Source organism: Myotis davidii, unplaced genomic scaffold (genome assembly GCF_000327345.1).
Source record: "Myotis davidii unplaced genomic scaffold, ASM32734v1 scaffold96, whole genome shotgun sequence".
Taxonomy (NCBI): domain Eukaryota; kingdom Metazoa; phylum Chordata; class Mammalia; order Chiroptera; family Vespertilionidae; genus Myotis; species Myotis davidii.
The window spans coordinates 341,147-363,756 of record NW_006289416.1 but is presented as its reverse complement, the minus strand read 5'-3'; the positions used below and the strand labels follow the sequence as shown (position 1 = coordinate 363,756).

The following is a 22,610-nucleotide window of genomic DNA, read 5'->3' as shown; positions in this document are numbered from 1 at the left end:
AATTTTCACATATTTTATAGCCGCACTTTCCTCTGGATTACAAAGGAAATGTGTGAAAGCACATTCATACTGTCCTTACACATATGTCAGGCCACATTTTAGGCTTAAAAATAGTGTTACTGCCCTGGCTGGGTAGCTCAGTTCATTGGAGTGTCTCCCATACACCAAAACGTTTGGGGTTCTATTCCCAGTCAGGACACATACTTAGGTTGTAGGTTCAATCCCTAGTCAGGGTGCATATGGGAGGCAACAGATTGATGTTTCTCCCTCTCCCTCTCCCTTCCTCTCTAAAATCAATGAAAACATGTCCTTGAGTGAGGATTAAAAAATAGTGTTACAGAAAATATACTTGAAAGACCTCCTGAAGTCCAGTTTGGCCAAAAGTTAGTGGCCTCCTTTACAGGTTAAGTGAGCAGGTGACAGCATTCTTGATATGTTACTTACAAAGAAATGAGCATTGCGGCTTAAGGGCAGAAAATAGCAGAACTTAAAAATATTTGTCAACATTTTTCCTCATCTAAGATATTACCATTATGTACTTATATTTTATACCCACATTAGTATGAGAGATAAATACTCTATGCCATTTTTCATACATTTCATATATTTCATTCATTTCATATATTTCACACTAATATTACAATTTAATAAGGTTTTGGTGGAGAAAGAAATACCTATATTAATAAATATAGGAGGTAATGGGGGTGAAGTGAATCAAACCCCTTCACTTTGCTTTCACATAAGAAAAATATTTTTAAATTCTAGAAGTTTCCACGTACCTGCTTTGCTGTAGCCCTTGACCATAAGATGCTTTGATGAGAATGTACTCAATGTTGCTAAGAACAGACATAAAATCTGAGCGTGTAACAGGCTTTTCAGAAACAGAATTAAAGTATTTCCAATAATTCTGTGGATGGGAAACACATTCAATGAAAAATTCAGAGCACAAATTCTCAGAAGCACACAAACTTACAAATTTCTCCAGAAATGAGCCCAGTTCTGTGCATGCCACTAAGTTTAATTAAGGAAGACCTCCTGTCACCTCCCAGGGGGCAGCAGTGCCAGTCTCCTGTATCCACACACATCACCCGTGGCAGCCACACAGTGGCCGGTCAGTCAGTATCTCCCTGTGAATGAATACACACTGCCCAGATTCAAGCAAGTCCCAAGACTTCCTACCATTATGTCCACACAGCCAGAGAGTTGTGTACTAAGATCAAGGATTTAAATGCAATTCCCTCTAAATTAACATAAGCCTTACATCAGTGTCTTGAGAATAGGAATTTGAGTCATTTTTAGAAATCTTGCTAAACCCGTTGGAATTTTGATGCCAGGCCCTCTGAGCTCACTCTCTTACTAGCAGCTTACTGCCATCATTATATCCGCAGCAAAGCTCACACCTTTGAGGGGCTTATGTGAAAAGAGCACATGGTCACCTCTTTCATTTCAGCTTCTTGCTCTTGCCTAACTCCATTCTCCGGTGCGGGTGCATCCATGTAGATGGCTTGCTTTCTGGTCCGGCCTCCTCTGATGAGCACTTGAGGCTCAAGGTTGAAGGTGCCCATGCCATTGGAGGAATAGAAGGCCACGCTGTACTTCAGTTTGCCCCCATAGGCCAGGAGCTACCAAATAGTAAATGATTGCTTACTTCACTGACACAGCATTGATTTAAAAATATTTCATTACAAGCCTGCTGCCATTTAGAAATCTTGCATCTTAAAAATACATCACATGGGTAGACTATGCTGTCTAGAATTTGCTTCCCTCTAATTCTACTTAATTACAGATTACGTTCACTTAAGCTATAGTCCTTTCTTGGTTAAGTGATATTTATAAAGTTTTAAATAATTAAGCTTATTGGGGTAACACTGGTTAATAACATTATATAATTTTCAGGTGTCAACATTATAATTCAACAACTGTGCATGCTTTTGTGCATCCAAAGGCTAGCTTCCTTCCTTTACTATATAATATTTGACCCCTTTACCCACTTCACCCTCCCTTCACCCCTTCTACACTCAAATGTGGACTACAGTACAGTTGTTTTTTTAACCACTTTATTGAGGCACAATTGGCTGTAAAAAGCCGTATATATTTAATGTATATAACTTGATGAGTTTGGGGATAAGTATACACCTGTGAAACCATCACCCCCATCACAGTCACATCCATCACCTCCCACAGCATCCTCTTAATGACACTGACAACAGTAAGTTCCAAAATAACAATCAACGTAGCAATGGTCCCAATTATTTTCAAGCTCCTTTGAATTACAAATTACCTATCTCTGTAGGCTCACTGGGTGTATATGTGCACATTTTAACCATCAGGGTGAATTCACATACAGATTCCAATGTTTATATAAACAAAAATGCAAGTGATGGCTTCAATGTTCTTTCCCCGAAACTGGACAATTTCTGAGAAAGAACCTTGTAGGCATAGCAGCCAGGCTTGTATTGAGCTTATATCAGTAAAAACAATAAATATTTTTTGAATGACTGCTTTAAAAGAAAAAGAGATTATGATTTGAATTTTTAAAAGACTAGAAAATTAACCCATCCAGTTAGGAGGATTTGTATAAGTGTTAAACTTTTCCATCCCCACTTGGAAGAGGAAATTAATAACCTCTTCGGTGAAGGATAGGCCGGCACAGTCTGCAGTGATTCAAATGACACCAGGATCCCCGGGAGCAGGCACCGCTCTCGGCTGGGTGTGGGCCTCACCTGGTCTCCCTGGAACTGCTCCGGCAGCCGCCAGTAAAACGGCTCTGCGTGGACGTGCCGCCTGATGGTCACAGCGTCCAGGAGCACGTCAGGGGCCTGGTAATACACCCCCTGGGTCGTGCCCCGGAGGTTGCTCTGAGAAACCACTCGCAGAAGAGGAGGATCTGAGCCCAGCGTTATCTAGTCATGGAAGGGAGGGAAAATGCACTTTAGAACACGACTTACCTCCATACCTTTGATTTGTCAGATTCTGCCACTATTTCCCAGACATGATAGCTTCATTATTAAAACCCGAATAATGAAAACCCGAATAATGAAGACTTTTCCTTTAATCTTAAACTTCTGGATTAAAATTACCAGAAAGTGTTTTAAGCATTTAGGGTCAAACTGTTGCTATATGGGGACAATGCTCAGTTATATAGAGACCTTTGAGACGTTGCAGTTTCTCTCCTCTCCAACTAAAGCTTTTGATAGATCAGCTAAGGAGCAACACGGAATGCTTTAAGTTCCAGCTCCATATATTTCTTTGGACGGCAGAAGCAGGATTCTGATTCATAAGAAACCCAAATTAGTGTCTCAGTGTTTCTGATGCCATAAAAGCAAAATTTAAGAACTTGAACTTTCTCCTTAGCCCCGCCCAAATCCCAAGGGTTCAGGCTTAAAAACAGAACATGTTAACTGCATGCCTAACTCACCGGTGTCCTCACATAACCCTCCAGCTCCGAGCAGAGCTGTGACAGCCCAAAGCAGAAGCACGGGGTGCAGCCCTGAGGGTTGTCAGCATGGAGAGCAAAGGTACCGGCCCGACACTCATTGCATTGAAGGCCAAGGACATTTTCCTAAAGGGGAAGAAATATTAGACTCGTTTTTACCTGAAAAAATATATGATTTCTGAAGAAACAGACATGAAATAAACCAAATCATCTAAATAATTTTGGATCAACAAACATCTCTGAACTAGCTGTTCCTTAACCTCTCTGAGGATTAGTTCTCTCAAAAACTCAATCAGTGACTCCCAAACATAGCTGATGATCAGAATTGTCTTGGACACTTTAGAAAAATACAGAATCCCTGATGAGAGCCTCATGGAGGGGACCCAGAATCCTTCTGGAGGTCCCAGGTGACTCTGATGATGGGTGGAGAAGCATGAACCAGGTCCCGCCAATTCAGACCATGTATAATGAGAACTGCTGTCACGAATAGGGAGGCCAAAGGTATTCATGGATGCTTCCATTACTCCCTGGCCACAGTACGTATATGAGTTTTCCCTGCCTCATCCCGAGTCACTAATCACCACTACCGTCTGGCTTCCATCACGCCAGACCCAGAGAAGGACCAGAGAAGGTGGCCAATGACCTCCTTATAACAAAGCCCTATGGGAAAACTAATGGAAATAAGCATGAGGTTGAAATCTTACCCCCTGGGAAAATAAGAAACACGAATTCCCTTTAGTCTTCTAGCACATACAAAGAATTAATTACTTACCAGCTCTAAAATCATAAGTCTTCGTAACCCTGTGCATCTATTTTACCTGTATGCCCAAGACAAATCAGCTACTCGGCCAACTGAAGCACATGATAGAAAACTCAGTGTTTCTCAAATCAGTTTCATCGTCTGACTTGTAATAATCAGTAAAGAGCCCATTTAAGGAATCATTCATAGTTCTAGAAGAGTATACACAGACTTACTCAGACCTAGAAGGTAGCTTGGACTCATTAGGAGAGGCCTAAAGCCTAGTGCTTAGTTAAAAGCCCAAAAGTCATAATGAGGAGTGAGAGAGAGGAAAAAAGTGGGGTGCCAAGGACACATACCTTACAAGAGCAGGTACCAGTTCCCTGTGCACAGCTGCACAGACCCTGTTCCTCATCACAGGTGTCCACCACGGTCCCTCTCAGGTCACAGTCACAGGCCACACAGTCTGGAAAGTCTCGGAAACCCAGGGCGCACTGATGGCAGCTCGGTCCACCAAAGACAGGCTTACACTGGCAATGGCCAGTGAGCACCTCGCATCGATGACTGGCTGACCCTTCACTACTGCAATTGCAGGCCTGAAAGAAAAAGCTTAAGTAAATAAAAAGGCAGCTTCTACATTTCCATGTGCACACACTGGGATTACAGGAAAACACTAAATGTGGGGAAATCATACAAATGAATGGTCCCTCTCGATGTTGCCACATGGATTCACTTCCCCACATGCCAGCAGGAGGCAGGGACTGCATTGCTGGACATCTGTGCATTTTTGTGGCACAAGCACATGGGACCAAGACTGTGACCAGAAATTCAATCTGCTTAATACATCCAAACAGTTCAGCAACATTCTTTTAGAAGCCAAGTGATTTTTCTATTTTCAAAACACAAACTATATCTAAGTTTAACTGAAGAAAGTTACATAGAAAATTGGAACCCTGCCCAGCCAGCATAGCTCAGTGGTTGAGTGCTAACCTATGAACCAGGATGTCATGGTTCGATTGCCTGGGTAGTGGACTCGATCCCCAGTGTGGGGAATGCAGGAGGCAGCTGATCGATGATTCTCTCTCATCATTGATGTTTCTACCTCTCTCTCCCTTTTCCTTCCTCTCTGAAATCAATAAAAATATATATATTTTTTAAAAAAGCAAATTGGAAACCTGGAAGACTAGACATAAGCCCCACAGTAAAGTGAGTTATGTCCTTATCCTGAAAGGTAGCATACATTGCAGAGTATATTTTAAAGGCACTAAAATAAATTTTTTATCTTTTAGCCATCAATCCCACAGCTAGATTCTTGAAGAAAATTTAGAATAATGTATTTTAAGGGTGCAGCTTTTTTCACTTTGATTCCTATAATCCACACTGGATTTTAAATATAGCTATTCCACAGGTGAAAAATCACGCTAATAGATAAAAGAAGAGGAATAAAACTTGCTACAGCAAAGTAGTTCTCAGGTAAGAAGATGCAGAGGTCAGAGCACACACCTGGCATCCGAGCTCCAGGTCGTAGCCCCAGTATCCGTCCTCACATTCTTCACATCTCACGCCTCGAGTGTGAGGAGGGCAGACACACTCCCCTGATTCTGGGTCACATGTGTTCTGAGTGTCAGCGCAGTCACAGGCTACGGCAAAGACAGATGGGGATGTTTCAGGGCAACACATCTTGGGCAACTGAAGGGGTAAGAGCTGGTGCTACAAGTTACTCCCTTTTATTAATAATCCAAAGAGACCACATGATTCCCAAGATCCCTTTGTGTCTCATGGGAGGTGATGGCTCCTCCCAGTCAGGAGATGCTGCTGAAAGAGAGGTAATTGGGATGCAGTGGGAGAAAGAAAAGACTGGACCAGGGTGGGAGGGGGGTGAGGGGGAAGATAGAGCTCATATTTAGCAAGCATGTTCTGTATGCCAAATGCTGTGTTACAGACTATGTACAACTTTAAAAATAACTCCTGGATGGAGACTATACTTAGCTTCTCCATTTTACAAAGGAGGAAACTAAAGCTAAGCGAAGCTAAGTAATTAATCTAAGCTCACACAATTAGTAGAACCTGACCAAAGGTTATGGATGTACCCAGAATAGGCAAACAGAGAAGAGGTATGAAATCCTACATGTTCAAAAGAGAAAGAGTATAGGCACTTCAGATTTAGGAGTCGAAGAAGGGCCCAAAGAAAAGTCTGGGGAATATGATACTGTCTCAATGAGTTCGAAAGCTTACGTGTACAGCCACCGTCCTGGAATGCATAGAAGCCACGCGCACACCTGTCGCACCGTTTCCCAGCTACGCCCGGCATGCAGTGACACTGGCCTTCCTCCGTGCAGTCGTCCGACAGGGAGCCTGACGGGCTGCAGTTACAGGGCAGGCAGCCGAGCCCCGTGTCCAACCCGTAATAGCCATGCTGTTTCACAGAAGGGGCAGAAATGTGGAAGCAAAACACGTTTTAACAAGTGACTGACAGTATTAGAATGTTTTCCAAATCAAACATAGCATGTTTCATAGAATCATAAAGTGTCGTGACCTCATTCTTTTGTAAGCTGTATACACCCTCCCTAGATAGGGATGCACAGCACAACCAGCCACGTTGGGGCCTTAGCTCTAACCAGCAGTCACGGATTCACGGTCTTTGAACCAAGGTCAAGGTGTTAACTATAGACACGCTGACAGGTACTCTAATTGCATGCAATGACCGGCAGGCATCTTACCAAGCACTGGTCACACTGCTCTCCGGTCACACGTGCTCGGCAGCTGCACAGCCCAGTCTCAGGATGGCAGATGTCAGAGAGGGAGCCCTTCCCATGGCACTCACAGGCTGGCGCACACAAACACATTGCTCATTTCCTGTCCGTTACAGTAAGAGCCCACAGTCCCCACAGGAAAATGTGTAAACATTCTCATTTCAGGTCACAAAACTTAAAAAAAAATACATATATAACTTTGCAATAACTTTAAATATTTCGTATTTTTCTAAAGAGTAAGCAAAAATAAGGTTGGTAGAAGAAATCATCACAAAGGAAAAAAAACTACTGAAGCTATTAAGATAATAATTAGCAAACTAACTTGACCAATTTCATCAATTCCTTGAAATTTTAAAAATGAACCACTAATGTATACCCACAAAGTTTCATTAAAAAATATGCAATGAAGATTTAAAAATCAACTTAACCATTTGCTCTCACTCCAATGATATCTATTTTAAAGCTCAGATATGCCAATCTAGATAAATATGATATTCCATAATTTAATGAAAAATATTTCCCTGTTCTAACTCATGAGTCATTTGTAGTTCTAATATACTTACCTTCAGGCCAGACTTTTCCATCTTATCTACAATTATAATGTTGATGAGACAGCTACAAAAATCCCCACCTTTTTAAAGTGATGCAATTTAATGGGTCCATGAAATGTTTAATCGATATTCATTCCACAGCTGTCAATATGCTCTTTACTTAAAATGTTTGATAAGCTCACTGACAAAATATCCCAGGGACATGTACTATTTATGAATACTTGGATTCAGCAAATGCACCACCTCTGTCATATGGTACAGCGATGTGAAGAAGAAAAGAAAAACTGGGAATATCTTAAGCGCAGGCACACCCATGTGGCAGCACACTGCAGTGGGAGGCAGAGCCCTGAGACATGGGAGTTGGAAGGCGAGAGGTCAGAGGAAGGTGGGATTTGCCTCCTTGACTGACTATGGCCAACCACCGGGCCCCGCTGTCACCGGAGGTTTGCTCTGGTGTAAGTGGGATGCTAGCAGCTCCTGGGAGGCCAGTGAAGTGCTGTGGGCCCCATTCAGGGCTGCGCATGCCTGCTCTGTCCATTCCTGTAGCCAAACTGTGAACGCGCCACTAACTCTTTCTATTAAACATGCCCTTTTATTTCCTGCATTTCTGCTGCTTTCCCTTCTGGGACCTTGCAGACTCTGGAAAGACTGTCCCTCCCAGGGCCTGTCAATTCCTAGAGACAGTAAACAGCTACAACACCTTCCACATGCACGCCAGCCACTCCAGAGCCCACACTGCCTTCGTTACTGGATCTCAAGTTCATTTGGGCTCTCACATCCCACTATCCACCTGCCCTAATCACTCCAGGGCCATGCCTGAGATAGCTATGGGCAGCCCCTGTGCCCCAAAGCCTGCTGAAATCATTGAAACTAACCAACTCTAAACCTGTTTACCCTGCCTCACCCTTTCCTCCTGTGGAAACCACAAGAAAGGCTCTAGCTTACCTGTCCCCTCCCTACCAACCGGGGCGCTTCCCACATGGCAACCCCCATGCTGGGATCTGTGAGTAACAAACTATGCCCTCAATGCTAGTTGTCTCGGATCTGCTGGCCTTACCTAATTAATAATAAAACCTGTATTCCAAACATTCCTCAGCGTCCAACCATCCTCAACGGCGTCCCACTGAACTCTCTCTCTCTCTCTCTCTCCTTTCTCTCCAAGGTTCCATCTCCCTGATGCCTATCCTCTCCCTCCCTTCTCCTTAGCAGGCTCTGTCCTGGCACCTTATCTGCTAAAACAACTCCTCCCAAAGCCTCCAGGGACTTCCCAAGTGCAAGTTCAGTGAGCAGATTCTCAGTCTTCATCTTGCCCTACCTTTCTTCGGGCTGGGACCCTCTGACCACTCTCTTTTGGACCTTTCTTAGCAAGGTTTCTGGATACCCACTCGTTGGTTTCTCCCTGTTTTTCCCCTGCGCCTCCCCCTCTGTGTCTCACACACTGCTTCCCTTCCCTCTGGGGAAAATTCAAAGTTCACTCCGAGCATCACAAAACATTGATGATGATAATAACAAATCATGTTTATCACACTATGTGCCAGTCAGTTTGTGCCTGTCAGATTCCAGGCAATATTTCATTTAACCTTTGTAACAAACTTAGGAGGAAAGCACTGTAATTTTCCACATGAAATCTAAACCTTAGAAAGATATGGAACTTGCCATAGGTCACACAACTTCTACATCCTTCTATAACAATTATAATACCAATTATTAATTTAAAAATTGTTCATGTTATAAATAATGCTAATTTAAAATAGTTGCCAAATATAATAGCTATCATTTATTTAATGTCTACAATTTCAAATTTGTTATCCCTTTGACCTCTCAGAAAGATCTTAATATATATATTATATATGATTAAATCCATTTTATGTATAAGAAAATAGTGGCTCATAGAGAGGTTAACACATTTGCCTGGGGCTATACAGTTGGTCAGTAATCAACCCTGGACTCTACCCTACATTAGTCATACTCCAAAGCCTAAGAGCGCCCCATAGGTGCTTCTCTACACCATCATGTGTGGCTCCCCAAAAGACTTGAATCATAAATTCCCAGCTCCTATTGCAGTACTTAGAAATGCAGGAAATAAAAAGTGCCTGGGAAGTAATAGATACTTAATAAATGGCCAAGATGAAAAGAAACATCATGAGAACTGTAAAAGCATTCCATAAACTTTGAAGCTTTATAAAAATACAAGTTATCAATGTATCTATATGATTAGATTGATGTGATTAACAATCATATGGTAAGCTATGAAGGTGGCCACACTGCTGAAGATCAGGTTGATTGGCCCAGGGCTATGAAACCTTGTTGTTCGGTGGATGTGTGCCTATTCGAATATTTTCCTGTATCTCTAGCACCATCTTGTGTCTCAACATTGTAATAGCGTAGTAGGCCTTCCGCATTTATAGAAAAATTATCCAAAAAAATGTAATAATTGACATTTTAGATTTTTCGCTCTTTCAAGACTGTGCAAAAAATAAAAATCTGAGAGCTGTCTTGGCTTTTGGGCTTTAATTCTGTCATTCGGGACACAGGAAAATCTACTTTTCCTCAATGAGTGATTCTACCTGATCCATAATTTCAAGGACCTAAGCAGAACCCTGCAGGGCGATGTGGGATGGCTGGGCGAGGCACAGACCGCTGAGACATGCCAGTTTCCAGGGCTAGCGTCTCCCTACTTCCCACGCCACAGCTGGAAAGCCCATCTGCTTCATGAAACCCCTAAGCATCTCCCTCACAAACGTGACAGGCTTTGAGCATCACTCCTGCTTCATCTCAGTCCCTGGGAGTGGTGCCCAGCACTTTGTAAACTCCCACTTTCCCCTCACCCGGAAGCATGCATCTTTTCCAGGCCATCTGACCTTCAAGTGGAGTAACTGATCAAACTACCCTGAGGACGGCTCAGGTATTGGGTCTATGTCCAGCATTAACACAAGAACCACTCAGATAAAGCTGCCTCAGCACTTTTTGACACCTGTAAGTAAATGGATGGAGACTTCACAGGGTCACGAGTAATGGACTGACTTCACGGCCCAGACACTCACCTCGGCAATTTTTAGCAGTCACAGCATCTCCGTAGAACCCGTCAGCACACCTCTCACAGTGGGCGCCATCCGTGTTCCCAATGCACCGCAGACATTCTCCAGTGACGGAGTCACAGTGCCCGGCCTCCAAGGGGTCGACATTCCCGCTGCAGTTGCAGGGAACACAGGATTCCCCGGGCACTGTTGGGTTTCCGTAGTAACCGTCTGCGCATCTGCATAAAACATCAAAAGAGGGATCCAAATAAATTCCATTTCTCTTGACATTACCCCACCATTCAGGGGTTCTCTGAATGGTTAATCAATCAGACTGCCTCCTGTTACATAAGATTTACTGTGAAAGGAATGCAACTCTAAGTTCAGGCATTCACAGATTTCCTTCACTCATTTATGGCTCCAAAATGAGCCATAAATCCAAGGGAATGTGCGCCTGGCCCCAGCACTCAGGGATGTCACCCTTTCCTACGGACTGTAACCAGACTCTGCACTGAGACTTACAGGTGGGAACAGGCAACATTGACCTTCAGGCTCCAGAAGACAGCTATTAATCACACCACCACTCCCATGGAATTATTCAGGGTAATGGGATCTTTAAATGTGTGAACAGTAAATACTGACCCGTCAGTGATTCCCATTGTTATTCATGAGAACTCAGATTAGCTCAAGGAGCTCACAAAATTCCCAGGAGGTTTCAACATTAATTTTTAGTCGATATACTGGATTTTCTCTATAATTACATGAAATGACGATTACATGCCAAAACACTACAACCACACTTAACTACACATTTAACAATAAACACACAGAAATTATATTAAAACAAATTTTCAATGCAACTTTTGGAAACAGTTGAGCGATACAATGTACCTCTCGCACCAAGTCCCTGAGTATCCCCGGGCACACTGGTCACACACCACTTCATCTCCATCGTCCAGGTGGCACGTGGGGCTGAAACTGTCAACACATTAGAAGTGAATGCAATTTTCCAGTGGATTGTGTAGAATTTCTAAATAGTTTAAGTGCTTAATTTCTACCACTCCTGTCCTTAAAAACTTTAACTGAGTCCTCAAAATTTAGCCCAGATCCCAAGGCCCTGGTCTCACAGTCAAGCCTACGGACACCAGATCCTCACACCTGCTCATCCCTCAACCCAGAGTGCACTTCTCCCCCTCTCTGCCTGGATTCACCCAGTTGAACCTCAACGCTCAGCTGTCACTTCCTCCAAGAGGCCTGCTCTGAGTTCCTCTCCTCTGGGTTCCCTGGCGTGGTCTGCCTGCCTCTGAGCCCAGTCCACACAGGCACGAGTGAGCTGGCTTACACACTTCAGTAATCACATTTCCCAAAGGACCCCTCTGCTGACCCAGGTCCCTTCACACTAGTCCTGAGTCTTGGGGAGGCCTGAGAAGGGGGTATCGGGGTGGATAATAGTCCCTCACAATTTCATCCCAGTAGCCCTGATTGTATCTGTTTTACACACTGGGCTAATTCCCATGGGGGAATTTCTGGATGTGGGTGGAGGAAGTTCTAAAGGGTAAACCAGTGAGGGAGAGGGCGGCTTTCAAACCGCTGGCCTGCAGGAAGCACGGCCCAGCATGATGTGCAAGGCCTTGCACTTGACTGTCTCTTCCACCTGCCCTCGCACCTGTGCTCCGACCGCCTGCATTCCTCATTCCTGACGAATCTGCTGATGCTGCCGCTGCCCACACTCAGTGCCCTACGATGCCCTTCTCTGCTGCCTTCAAATTCCTTCTCACCCTTCAAGACTCAGATCAAGAGCTTCCTCAGAATCGTTCCTGGTCAATTCCCACCGTCCAGTGGACATGCCTTCCCTGTGGACATGACCACACTGTAGATTCTGGGGGCGGGCAGCCACACTGAACGGTTTGATACTCAGAGTACCTACCACAATACCCAGTATATCATAGGTGTGCAATAAATATCTTTAATAAATTAAATGAAATCTTCCCATTCTCAATGAGCTGAATATTTTGATCATTATATCAAAAACTTTTAAAGCCCAAGAACATGTTTAATTCATCTCTGTATCCCCTATACCTCCTAGCCCAGTGGTAGGCATACAGTATACACTTTATGAAAGAATTGATGACCAAGTTTAGACCAAAAGGGAAACAAAGTATGCAAATGTCCTTGCAATCACACAACTTTCTTTGCATAAATTAAGACACCAAACTTTTTTTTCAAAAAGAGAATCCATTCCTCCATTTTTAAACCCTAATTAATGACCACTGGGCAAAATCCACACTCTCATTGCACACACAGTGCTGCTCTGGAGCTATCAGCACACATCTGGATGGAAATTCTGGCCCTGTCAGTTGCCAGCTTACTTGTTGGAGGCTGAGGCGAGGGGGCAGGCACAAGGCTGGCAGTCCCCAGGAGTCCCTCGGGCAGGCCGCCCGTAGAAGCCAGGCAGGCACTGCTCACAGTGGGCCCCGGTGGTGCTGTGCTCGCAGTCCTAGGACACACACAGGAAAAGACGGCTCAACTCTAGGTTCTGTAGAGGATTCTCAGATCCATCAAAAACAACTTTAAGTACAATGAAAAAAAACAAGGTAAAATGCTAAAAACTGTTATATGCGGAGGGGTTGCCTGTTGACAGATTAATAACAATTTTAATGGGTATAAATGGAAGCCTAAGAGCTTTCATTTCCAGCCTCATCAGTGTAACTGGTACCCTGTTGTCTTTCTGCAGGAAACAACTAGAAAACGGGGACAGATCTATAACGCAACTGTTCTCAGGCGCCGGGCAACGGAGGGTGCAGGTCTGTGATTCCGAGAGAACGAAGACATTGGGATGAGTCCTGCAACCGCATGTCTTTCTGCCTGGAGACACCTGCCAAGCAGCACGGGGGAGGGGTAGGAGGGTCAGAGTTTAGGAAGGACGAACCTGCTAGAATTTGGGCTTCTTAGAGCAAGAGCTCCAGAAATCTACTTGGGAGACCCCTTCTAATAGCTACTGAATACTAAGCTGCTTGTGTGAAGAACACCACTCCTTGAGGCCAAAGAAAGACAGGTAACCCATAAGCTGAAAAATTCAGAACTCACAAGACATTAGAATGCTAAGCAGTCTGTGTGGGAGACCCCAGTAAACACTCAGTAGAGACCCCGGATGCAAAATTAGTTCCTAGTCCTGCTAACCCTGCCACAGAGTAAAACCTGTACAAGAACCGGCCCCACGAAGTTTTTATTACAAGCCTTGAAACAATCATGCTGACATGCAGGAACTTACCTGTCTACCAAAACGAATTCCCAAGTTCTTTAAAACAAAAGCAACAGAATCTAAAAACTCAACAATATAATAACATTCACCGAACAGTATTCATCACACAATCAAAAACTACTGGATATGCTCACACTGCCCAAATATGGGAGAATTTGGAATTCGTGAATTCAGACAGAAAGCAAGGAAGTAAACCAATAAAGATGTGGGGAGGAGAGAGGGTTTTTGCTTGTGGAAGTATGCTTCCTGCCAACCGACCAGCATGGGGGAAGGGCTGGAGGTGGAGAGCCATCCTTTTACAGACATTGTAGTGGGTACTGGTTGGGCAAGAATCCTCAATGACTGTAAAACCTAAGGGGAAGTTTGATAATAGGATACTTGCATGGTCTAAAAGTGTCCCCCTCAAACTGATGACTAATTACAAAAGAAAAGAACAGTGAATATATAGTGGACCAACACCCAGCCTATGCGATCAGAATGAACACCACCAGTGAGGGGGTGGACATGGTGGGCTCCAACATGCCATGTTCTGAGAAGGACACACTAATGAAATATTCTGGCTGGAAAAGTATAACCCAAAGAATGAACACCACCAGTGAGGGGGTGGACATGTTCTGAGAAGGACACACTAATGAAGTATTCTGGCTGGAAAAGTATAACCCGAATCTATTCACAGGAAAATAAGAGAAGAAGCCCAAAGGAGTGACATTCTATTTTTTGGAAAATTATTATATCCTTCAAGATGCCAATGCCATTAAAGACAAAGAAATGCTGTGCAAATATTTCAGAGTAAAGGAGACTAAAGAGACATGACAATAAAATAAAATATCCAATCCTAGATGGGGTTCTGTAATGGAGGGGGAAAATGCTATCTATATATATAAAAGCGTAAGCCACTGTTCAACCATCTGACCAGCAGCTATGACATGCAATGACCACCAGGGGCATATGCTTTGACTGGCAGCTATGATGTGCATTGACCACCAGGGGCCAGACACTCAATGCAGGAGCTGCTGAGCTGAGGTGACTTGGCAACTGAGGTTCTCGGGTGACGCACCCAGAACCAGAGAGGAGGGAGCCCGATTCTGAGGTGCATCAGCCAAGAACTGCCCTCTCACAATCCGGGACCCCTCGGGGGATGTCAGAGAGGCCAGTTTTGACCTCATCCCCGCAGGCCAGGCGGAGGGACACCACCAATGCATGGATGCACTGGGCCTCTAGTAAAAGACATAATTGAGTCGGTTGACAACGTTGAAAAATAGATGGTAAATTAGAAAAATATTAGAGTATTCATGTTAAATTTATTGCAGTTAATAACTGTGCTAAGATTACATAACAGCATATACTTATTCTCAGGACATACATACTGAAATATTTAAAGATAAATGGACATAATGTATACAACTTATTGGCAGGTAGTTTTAAAGAATCATGATTAGATAGGTAAATAATGAGAATAATAAACAGGGAAAACTATGAATAGTAGGTGAATCTGGGTAAGTGGTGGATATTCTAAGTACTATTCTATTCCTATAATATTTGCATAAATTTGAAATCATTTCCAAATACAGTATTTTTGTAAAAATGGGGAATGAAAACTACTAAATATGAATGGAAGAAGAAAATGTAATCCATCACCAGGAGAAAAATCTGAAAAGCAGGCAGAGAAAAAACACACAGCACACAGAGCGTCATACAGATAAGAACTGCACTCGACTTTCCATTTGAAACACTGCAAGCCATAAGCAAACGGAACAACTTTCAAGCACTGAAAGAAAAATGTGTGAAAACATATTTCAGCAGTGAAGGTAAAAGAAAGCCTTTTTCAGATAAACAAAAGATAAGAGAATCTGTCAGCCATCAGATTGCAGGGGAGAAATGCTGAAATAGTTCTTCAGGTGGCAGAAACAGATCCAGATGAAATCTGGATTTACATCAAGGAGCAAAGAGCATCACAAATGGGAAAAAATGAATAAATACTAAAGACATTTCCATTGAAAACATCTCTTTAAAAAGTAAAATCACCCTGAGTTAGATGTGCAGGAGGTGCACAGGAGAAAGGAGATGGTCACGCCGGCTGAGGAGGCAGTTGTATGGCTCCAGGGAACCCTGCCCCTGCTCTGCACATTCTTTCCTCCCTGGGTGCCCCATCGACCTCATCCCTGTGCAGGTGTCACCCGGAGCTTTCTCCTCTGACCTCTACCTACCCCTGCCTGTCATCACCCACCTGTGAGTCCTCTCCTCTCCTCTCCTGTCCTCTCCCCTGGTGTCCACCCTCCTCCTAAAGCCACTAATTTTACAAACATGTTCTCCATCCAACAACTTAAATAATATGCCCAGTTTCTAACTATATCCTTTTCTATGATTCCCAAGGTTGATGAAAGTTTTCCCAGAGAGTAAATTTCATTGGGGACTATAAACATTTGTATTACATCCTTATGTACCAGGGTTTCATGAATTTCGTTTAAGGTTACCCTAGACCAGAGCTTCTAAACTTGAACGTGTACCCAAATCACCTGAGTTAATTATTGATTCCGACTCCAGAGGTCTGAGAGGGGCCTGAGATTCTGCATTTCTAAAAAGGCTCCCAGATGACACCCATGCTGCTGGTCCTCAGATGATATTTTAGTAGCAACATCTTAGACTCTTTTCATTTTCCCTACCCCCCTTGGTTTTGATAATCAGTACAAATCAATTAAAAATGCAATTGGCCTTGATAAGCAATTACATAAGCTTACACAAAATAACTAGCTTCATTAAAATGCATTTGATTATGTACAATTGCAACATGCCTGTGATATGTTCTCTTTGCTCAAAGGGCCATATGGGGTCTTCTTTCTCTTTGGGAAAACTGTTCTGTAGCTCTTTTACAGAACCTTCCGAGGGTTTGCTTCAGTGTTTTCTCAGGTGTGTGCCACCATCCTCCTACGTGACCATCTCTGTTGGTGGGTCTGGTATGCGAAGGATGGAAGGCTCATGAAACTGGGGAAGTAAAACATCTTCTCTTGATTGGAAAGGAAAGACATGAGGGCCCAAGACGTGCACAGCTGCATTTTATGCTCCTCTCTTTGCAAAGCAAAGAAACTGGTTTCTCTGGGACAAGAACAGGGAGAACTCAGAGAAAAGAATAAAGGCTGAGGTAAACTATGGATTTGGGGTGATCATGATGTGTCAGTGTGGGTTCATCGGTTGTAACAAAATGCACCCCTCTTGTGGGAGGTGCTGATTATGGGGGAGAATGTACATGGGTGAGGGCAGGACATATATGGAAATCTCTATACCTTCCTATTTTGCTGTAATCTAAAACTGCTATTCAAGTGATGAAGTCTTAAAGAATAGGAACACTAAGGAAAAATGGAAACTTCTCTCTAATAAACCATAAATAAAAGGTTAATTTCTGAAAGCTAGAGAGCTATGTACAAGGTCAAGGGCTATACACAGCTACACAAAAGGCAGAAGTAAAGGTTTCTTTTAAAAACAGAACAGAATAAAGCCAAGTTAGATTAAACAGGGAAATGATGCTACCAAGTCTGATATTCCTTAAATATCTAAATTTTTTATTATCTTTGCTTCTTCAAACATTACTTATTTAAAAAGGAAAATAACTTTACTCTGGAAAATGCTGGCAGACACCACCTTATTCAAGTGACCTTGGCTAACAGCCCCAGGAAGAGGATAGTGACAAAACCGGGGACACTGGCGATACAACACCTCCATATCTACCTGCCCCAAATGCATAACCTCCACCTAATCGTGAGAAAACAGCCCAGCCCAGCGGAGGGACATTCCACAGAAGGCCCAGCGCTCTTCAAAAGTGCCTCCACCATAAAGGCAAGGAGAGAATAGACGCTGTCACGGGTTAAAGGAGACAAGAGCACCACGTGCAGTGTGGGGTCCTGGGTTTGAAAGGAGAAAGGACAGGAATGGAAAACTGACGGAATCTGAGTGCAGTCTGCAGTTTAGTTGATGGGACTGTGCCAGTGTTAATTTCTTAGCTTTGATAGCTACTAGGTGATTCAAGATGTGAGTGTTAGGGAAAGTAGGGTGACGCGTATACAGGAACTCTACTTTGGTAACCCTTTTGTAAATCTAAAATTATTTCCAAAAATTTCAAACTATAAAAATTACCATTTGTGGTGACAGAGCTTTAAGGGCAGTTGCTGTTGGCATTTCCACTTAAATGCGAGTGCCCGTTTTTGTAAATACATACTAATGCGAGCATGTGCGGATATCCTCCAGCCTACCTGCAACTGGAGCCATAGGTGGCAGGGCCACGACCTGCGACCACCCCAGATGCTGCCAAAAGCCTCTGCCAGGCTGGCCTTGCACACCCCACTGGCAAAGGGAGAGACGATTCAAAGGAACAACCTCATCCAGCTGTGGGAAGCTGCGTGCCTGAGGCAACAGCCCAGAGGACTGAGCCTGTGTGTAAGCCATCATTTCACACAGTTCTATAGACACTCTACTTAGAGAACAAAGGCATGAACAAAGAACGGAATGAATGCTGTACTTACAGAATAAAGAACAATTGGGCTCTGGAGAGAAAAAGCCATCCCTGGCATCTTGCCAGGCTCCTCTCCCGGGTTCTGATCATTTTTTGAACATATCCCTGTAGGATGAATGGGATTCAGCTAATTAACACATGCATTCACTCCATCTGTGGGGAGTGAATCCAACAAAACTCCGGAGTGTGGCCTGGCTTCCAGGCATAAGAGCCTAAAACAATTCCTGATTGAAGTTAAAAACCAAGTCTTGCCCTGTATCTGCCCCAAAGCTCATTCTCAAGATTAATTACATATTTGCTAAGCGCTGTTTCAGCTCATATTGCATGAAAGAAGTATTTGTTTAAAGAGTTGATTCAAGCTAACAACCATAAAGCATTACATATTGTACACGAGTGTGATTATTAGTTTTATTATCCTTCTCATGATATATAATTTTTTAAAAAATCCTTGCATTTGCATTTAAACATCTGATCCTTGTTATTTAATCAGTGGACAACGTTTTCTACCTTTATATGGCTTTTTTGGTTTTATAATCTTGCAAAGTAAATAATTACTTTTCATTATTCTAATAAAAACCTACAATGAAGTTATATACCCTTTTTTACTATCACCAAAGTAACATATTTTTCAAAACAGAGGGGGAAAGCAGGAAATATTTTATGACATGAACTTAAATCTGCAAATTTCCTTTGGGGTTTCAAGGGGAGACATATTCTCCCATTACCGGAGGAATCATGTTTTTAAAAAATCACTTCTGCACAGCAGGGGACTATGGGGTGGGTAGGAGTGGGGGCAGAAGGTTTCGGTAAGACTCACAAAGCAAACGCCTTGAATATCACACTCAGCTGCATGGCCGTGGCATTCACAGGGCTGACAAATTCCTCCAAAGAGTATTCCATCCACGCGGAAATAGCCAGAGAGGCAGGACTGCAAAGGAAGGACAGGCTGCTGAAACCACCTTCCCAATCTATTAGAAACATACACTGCTCGGTGCTCCACGGATAGAGAAACTTCTTTCTTTTCTTTTTTCTTATTTTCCCCAAACAGCTTTATGAAGGCATCATTCATGTGCCTTTATAAAATGGACCCATTTTAAGGGTACAATTCAAAGATTTTTTAGTAAATGTACCAAGTTGTGCAACCATCACTGTATTCCAGATCCTTATTTCTTTTTAAAAGTAGAAGCAAATGGACAAAAGTTTACTGAGTCAGTGTGGTATCCCTCCCCCACCCCCAATATTGTTAGAAATCATGTCACAACACACAGAACTTTAGTAGTGTTTCAATTCTCCCAACTTTATTTCTTTCTCTTTTGCTTCAAATTCATTAAATGTTGCTGCCAAGGTGTTCAAATGCAGGTCTGAGTCAAACTACATCAGTTTACCTGAGCAAGCATTACCGGTCTGCGTTTGGGCCTGAGTGCCGAGTAGACAATGTGGGCATTCAAGGATGCCTCTCTCTGACCACGAGGAGCAGAGACCCACTCCAGACACAGGAATTCACTTAGTCCTTGTGACAACTCTGAGAAATATCACCTCTGTTTTATAGACATGGAATCTGAAACACGGGGCAGCTAGATAATGTGCCCATTGTGCCAGTGGAGTGATTCAAAGCCAGGTGTGCATACCTCCAGGACCTGTGTCCACCTGCCCGGGGCTACAGCAGCCAGGAAGCACATTTACAATGTAGACTGGGGGACAATTCGTTTGGAGACCAGCGCGTGCCCAGGGGGCACGGTGGAAGGGGTACAGATTTGTTTTTTATTATAAGAATGCTGACAGAGTGTTTTCATTCTATAGGTAATATATAAATGCATTCATCCACACTGACCGTGGGAAGCTCCCTGACACTTCTGCACAGCCATGCTCGCCTTGTCTGCAGATGGGCACTGAGCAGATAGCTGCCTGGAGCTCTGTGCGGTGCCTAGACCACGACCAAAAATCCCATTTCTGATTCTTTAAGTCAGTCAACTTCCGAGTAAGAGTTGGATTAAGTAACGAGTTCTTCTGCTTAACAAAAACACTTGAAAACGTGTATTGAGCTTCTTGTTCTTACTTTAGTCACTGCCCCATGCACATCAGCAAATTTCCCTCTAAAGCCCAGTGACTCGGTTTCCAGCAGCAGCTGTTCACTGCTGCCCCCATGCAGTGTGGCTGGTCTCAATTTCTACTTCCAGAATTCTACCTGCCTGCGGGCTCTAGGCTGTTTTATTCCCATATGCCACATGCTATGAGGTGTTAGTTTGTTATCCACTCAGCATTATGCACGCAGAGATCAGAATCTATAAATATTTGCTGGGCCTAAAATTAATGTTTCAGATCTAAATAAAAGTTCATTGGTTAAAAAAATGCCCTGAGTCCTAGCCTGTGTGGCTCAGTTGTTGGAGCTCTGTCCCATGCACTGAAGGGTCATGGGTTAATTCCTGGTCAGGTCACATGACTAGGGTTGCAGATTCCATCTCCGGTTGGGGCACGTATGGGAGGAAACCAATCGATGTTTCTTTCTCTCTCTCCCCTCTCCTTTCCTCTCTTTCTCAAATCAATAAAAAACATATCCTCAGGTGAGTATTAATTTTTTTTTTAAACCCTGAAAAATATTTAACATAGAAATATTTCGTAAAATATTCACACCGTGGAAACTTAGGCCAACTTTATGAACTGCAAAGTTTATAATTAATAATGATTCATAAAAACAAGAGTTAAATGTTATCACTTCATAAAAAAAATGATTGCCAAGAAATTGCAACCAATGACAAATGTTCATAACCATAATCAACCATAAATAATTAGAGCCAGGATCACATGATGTTTAACAGACGGATGAAGTTCAAATTCTGATTTGACTTCAGTTTCTTAATCTGCAGAACAGAAAGCATAGAAGTGCCTGCCTGTATGGTTGTTGCCAGCATTAAAAGAGGTAACATAGAAAAAGAGCTGAGGATAGTGTCCCTCCAGAGGAACCAGATTTCTTTAAACAACGTGGCTTCCAACATCCCTATAGTCCCTCAAAGACTGAAGTTTAGAAATGCTGGGTTTCTAAAGTTAAAATTCAAATGTGCATCATTCCATCACCTTCTCTGCATGTTTCCCCTTAAGAAAGAGGAAAAGGAAGAAGGCAGGACAGGAGTGTTACCTCGCAGGAGATCCCTGCATAGCCTTGGGGACATTCACAGTGCTCCACCTCGGTGGCCAGCGCCAGGTCTATAACGTTAGGGCTAGCTGTATCCAGAGAGACAGAATCCAACCTACATGCAGAGATAGGGGTCGTTATCCCACTTATTTGCAAACAACACCTGAGATGAAGAGATTCTTAAAGACAAATCCAAACAAAACGGTGATATGACTTTTTTTTGTTAAGTGAAGATTTTCATAATACACTTTCTGGAGCTTTCATTATTCCATGGAAATGCCTTCAGTATTTGGCGCAAAGACGCACTGCTACTTAAAGACGGTCTATGCCACCCATTCCGATTTGAAACACTTCAGAAAAATTAATCCAGTCAATTGTCTCATCTCTAATACAGATAAATTGTCCTTACTAACAAATGTGTAATTCTGCATTTGTTTTAGCTGCATCCAATGATTATGCTTAGCCTAGCACTGCCAGAAATTTTAATCTCAAAGTAATAAACTGACTAAGGATAGACACATTAGCTTAAATAGACTGTAAAATCTAAGACTGTTTACATCAGGAGGGTAAAAACCAGATGCAGTGTGGCCCAGAAAACTGTCATCTCATCAGGCATTTCTGAGAAAACCACCCTGAAAGTTTCTCACCCTGACGTCAAGTCTATCTCCTATTAGATACATTTGTCTGACAAATATTCTGGCATCTTCAATAAAACGATAGTAATAAAAGTAACTTTTTAAGACAGCTGATTCTATTAGCTGTGTCCTTAAAATAATTGAGTAAAATATATTAAGCTTAAAATATATAATGATAAATAAAGACAAGAGTGAAGTACCCTCCTTTTCGATACACACCTGTAAAGAGCCACTTTTGCAGAATTGTAGTTGGCTCTGATCAAGAGATGGGTCACATTGGCCAGGACAGTCATCAGCTGATCTCGATCTATCTCCCTTTTGTTATTAAAGTCTCGGAAGTTCTCAGGAACAAGTCTAACCACGTTGAAGTACTCTTCGTAGGGCTGCAGTGACAGGCCCTCAGCCTGGGTGCGTAAAGTGAGTCCATTTCCCTAACATTTTGAAACAAGAGGAAATATATTTATAATTCCATGTCACGATCAAAAAATGAAAGCAAATTTTGTAATCAGCAACATGGTTTTCATTTGTGCGTAGGTCCTTGGGTACTGGGGTCTATAACTCTTGGTCCGGGACTATCAGTGAT

The 22,610-nt window shown here is 42.9% G+C and overlaps 1 protein-coding gene across 1 annotated transcript in view; it reads right to left on the bottom strand.

Moving 5' to 3' along the window:
- LAMA1 (laminin subunit alpha 1) overlaps positions 1-22,610 on the bottom strand; it is a 125,150-nt gene that overhangs the window by 64,892 nt on the left and 37,648 nt on the right. Inside the window, exons 14-28 of the mRNA XM_006761932.2 lie at positions 22,247-22,458; positions 21,396-21,507; positions 19,080-19,190; positions 12,866-12,993; positions 11,388-11,474; positions 10,524-10,735; positions 6,896-7,002; positions 6,411-6,591; positions 5,679-5,815; positions 4,535-4,771; positions 3,419-3,562; positions 2,724-2,903; positions 1,437-1,622; positions 780-907; positions 445-463 (exon numbers count right to left, since the gene is read on the bottom strand). Of these exons, the coding sequence (XP_006761995.1) occupies positions 445-463; positions 780-907; positions 1,437-1,622; positions 2,724-2,903; positions 3,419-3,562; positions 4,535-4,771; positions 5,679-5,815; positions 6,411-6,591; positions 6,896-7,002; positions 10,524-10,735; positions 11,388-11,474; positions 12,866-12,993; positions 19,080-19,190; positions 21,396-21,507; positions 22,247-22,458 (2,181 nt within the window). The remainder of the gene's footprint in view (positions 1-444; positions 464-779; positions 908-1,436; positions 1,623-2,723; positions 2,904-3,418; positions 3,563-4,534; positions 4,772-5,678; positions 5,816-6,410; positions 6,592-6,895; positions 7,003-10,523; positions 10,736-11,387; positions 11,475-12,865; positions 12,994-19,079; positions 19,191-21,395; positions 21,508-22,246; positions 22,459-22,610) is intronic.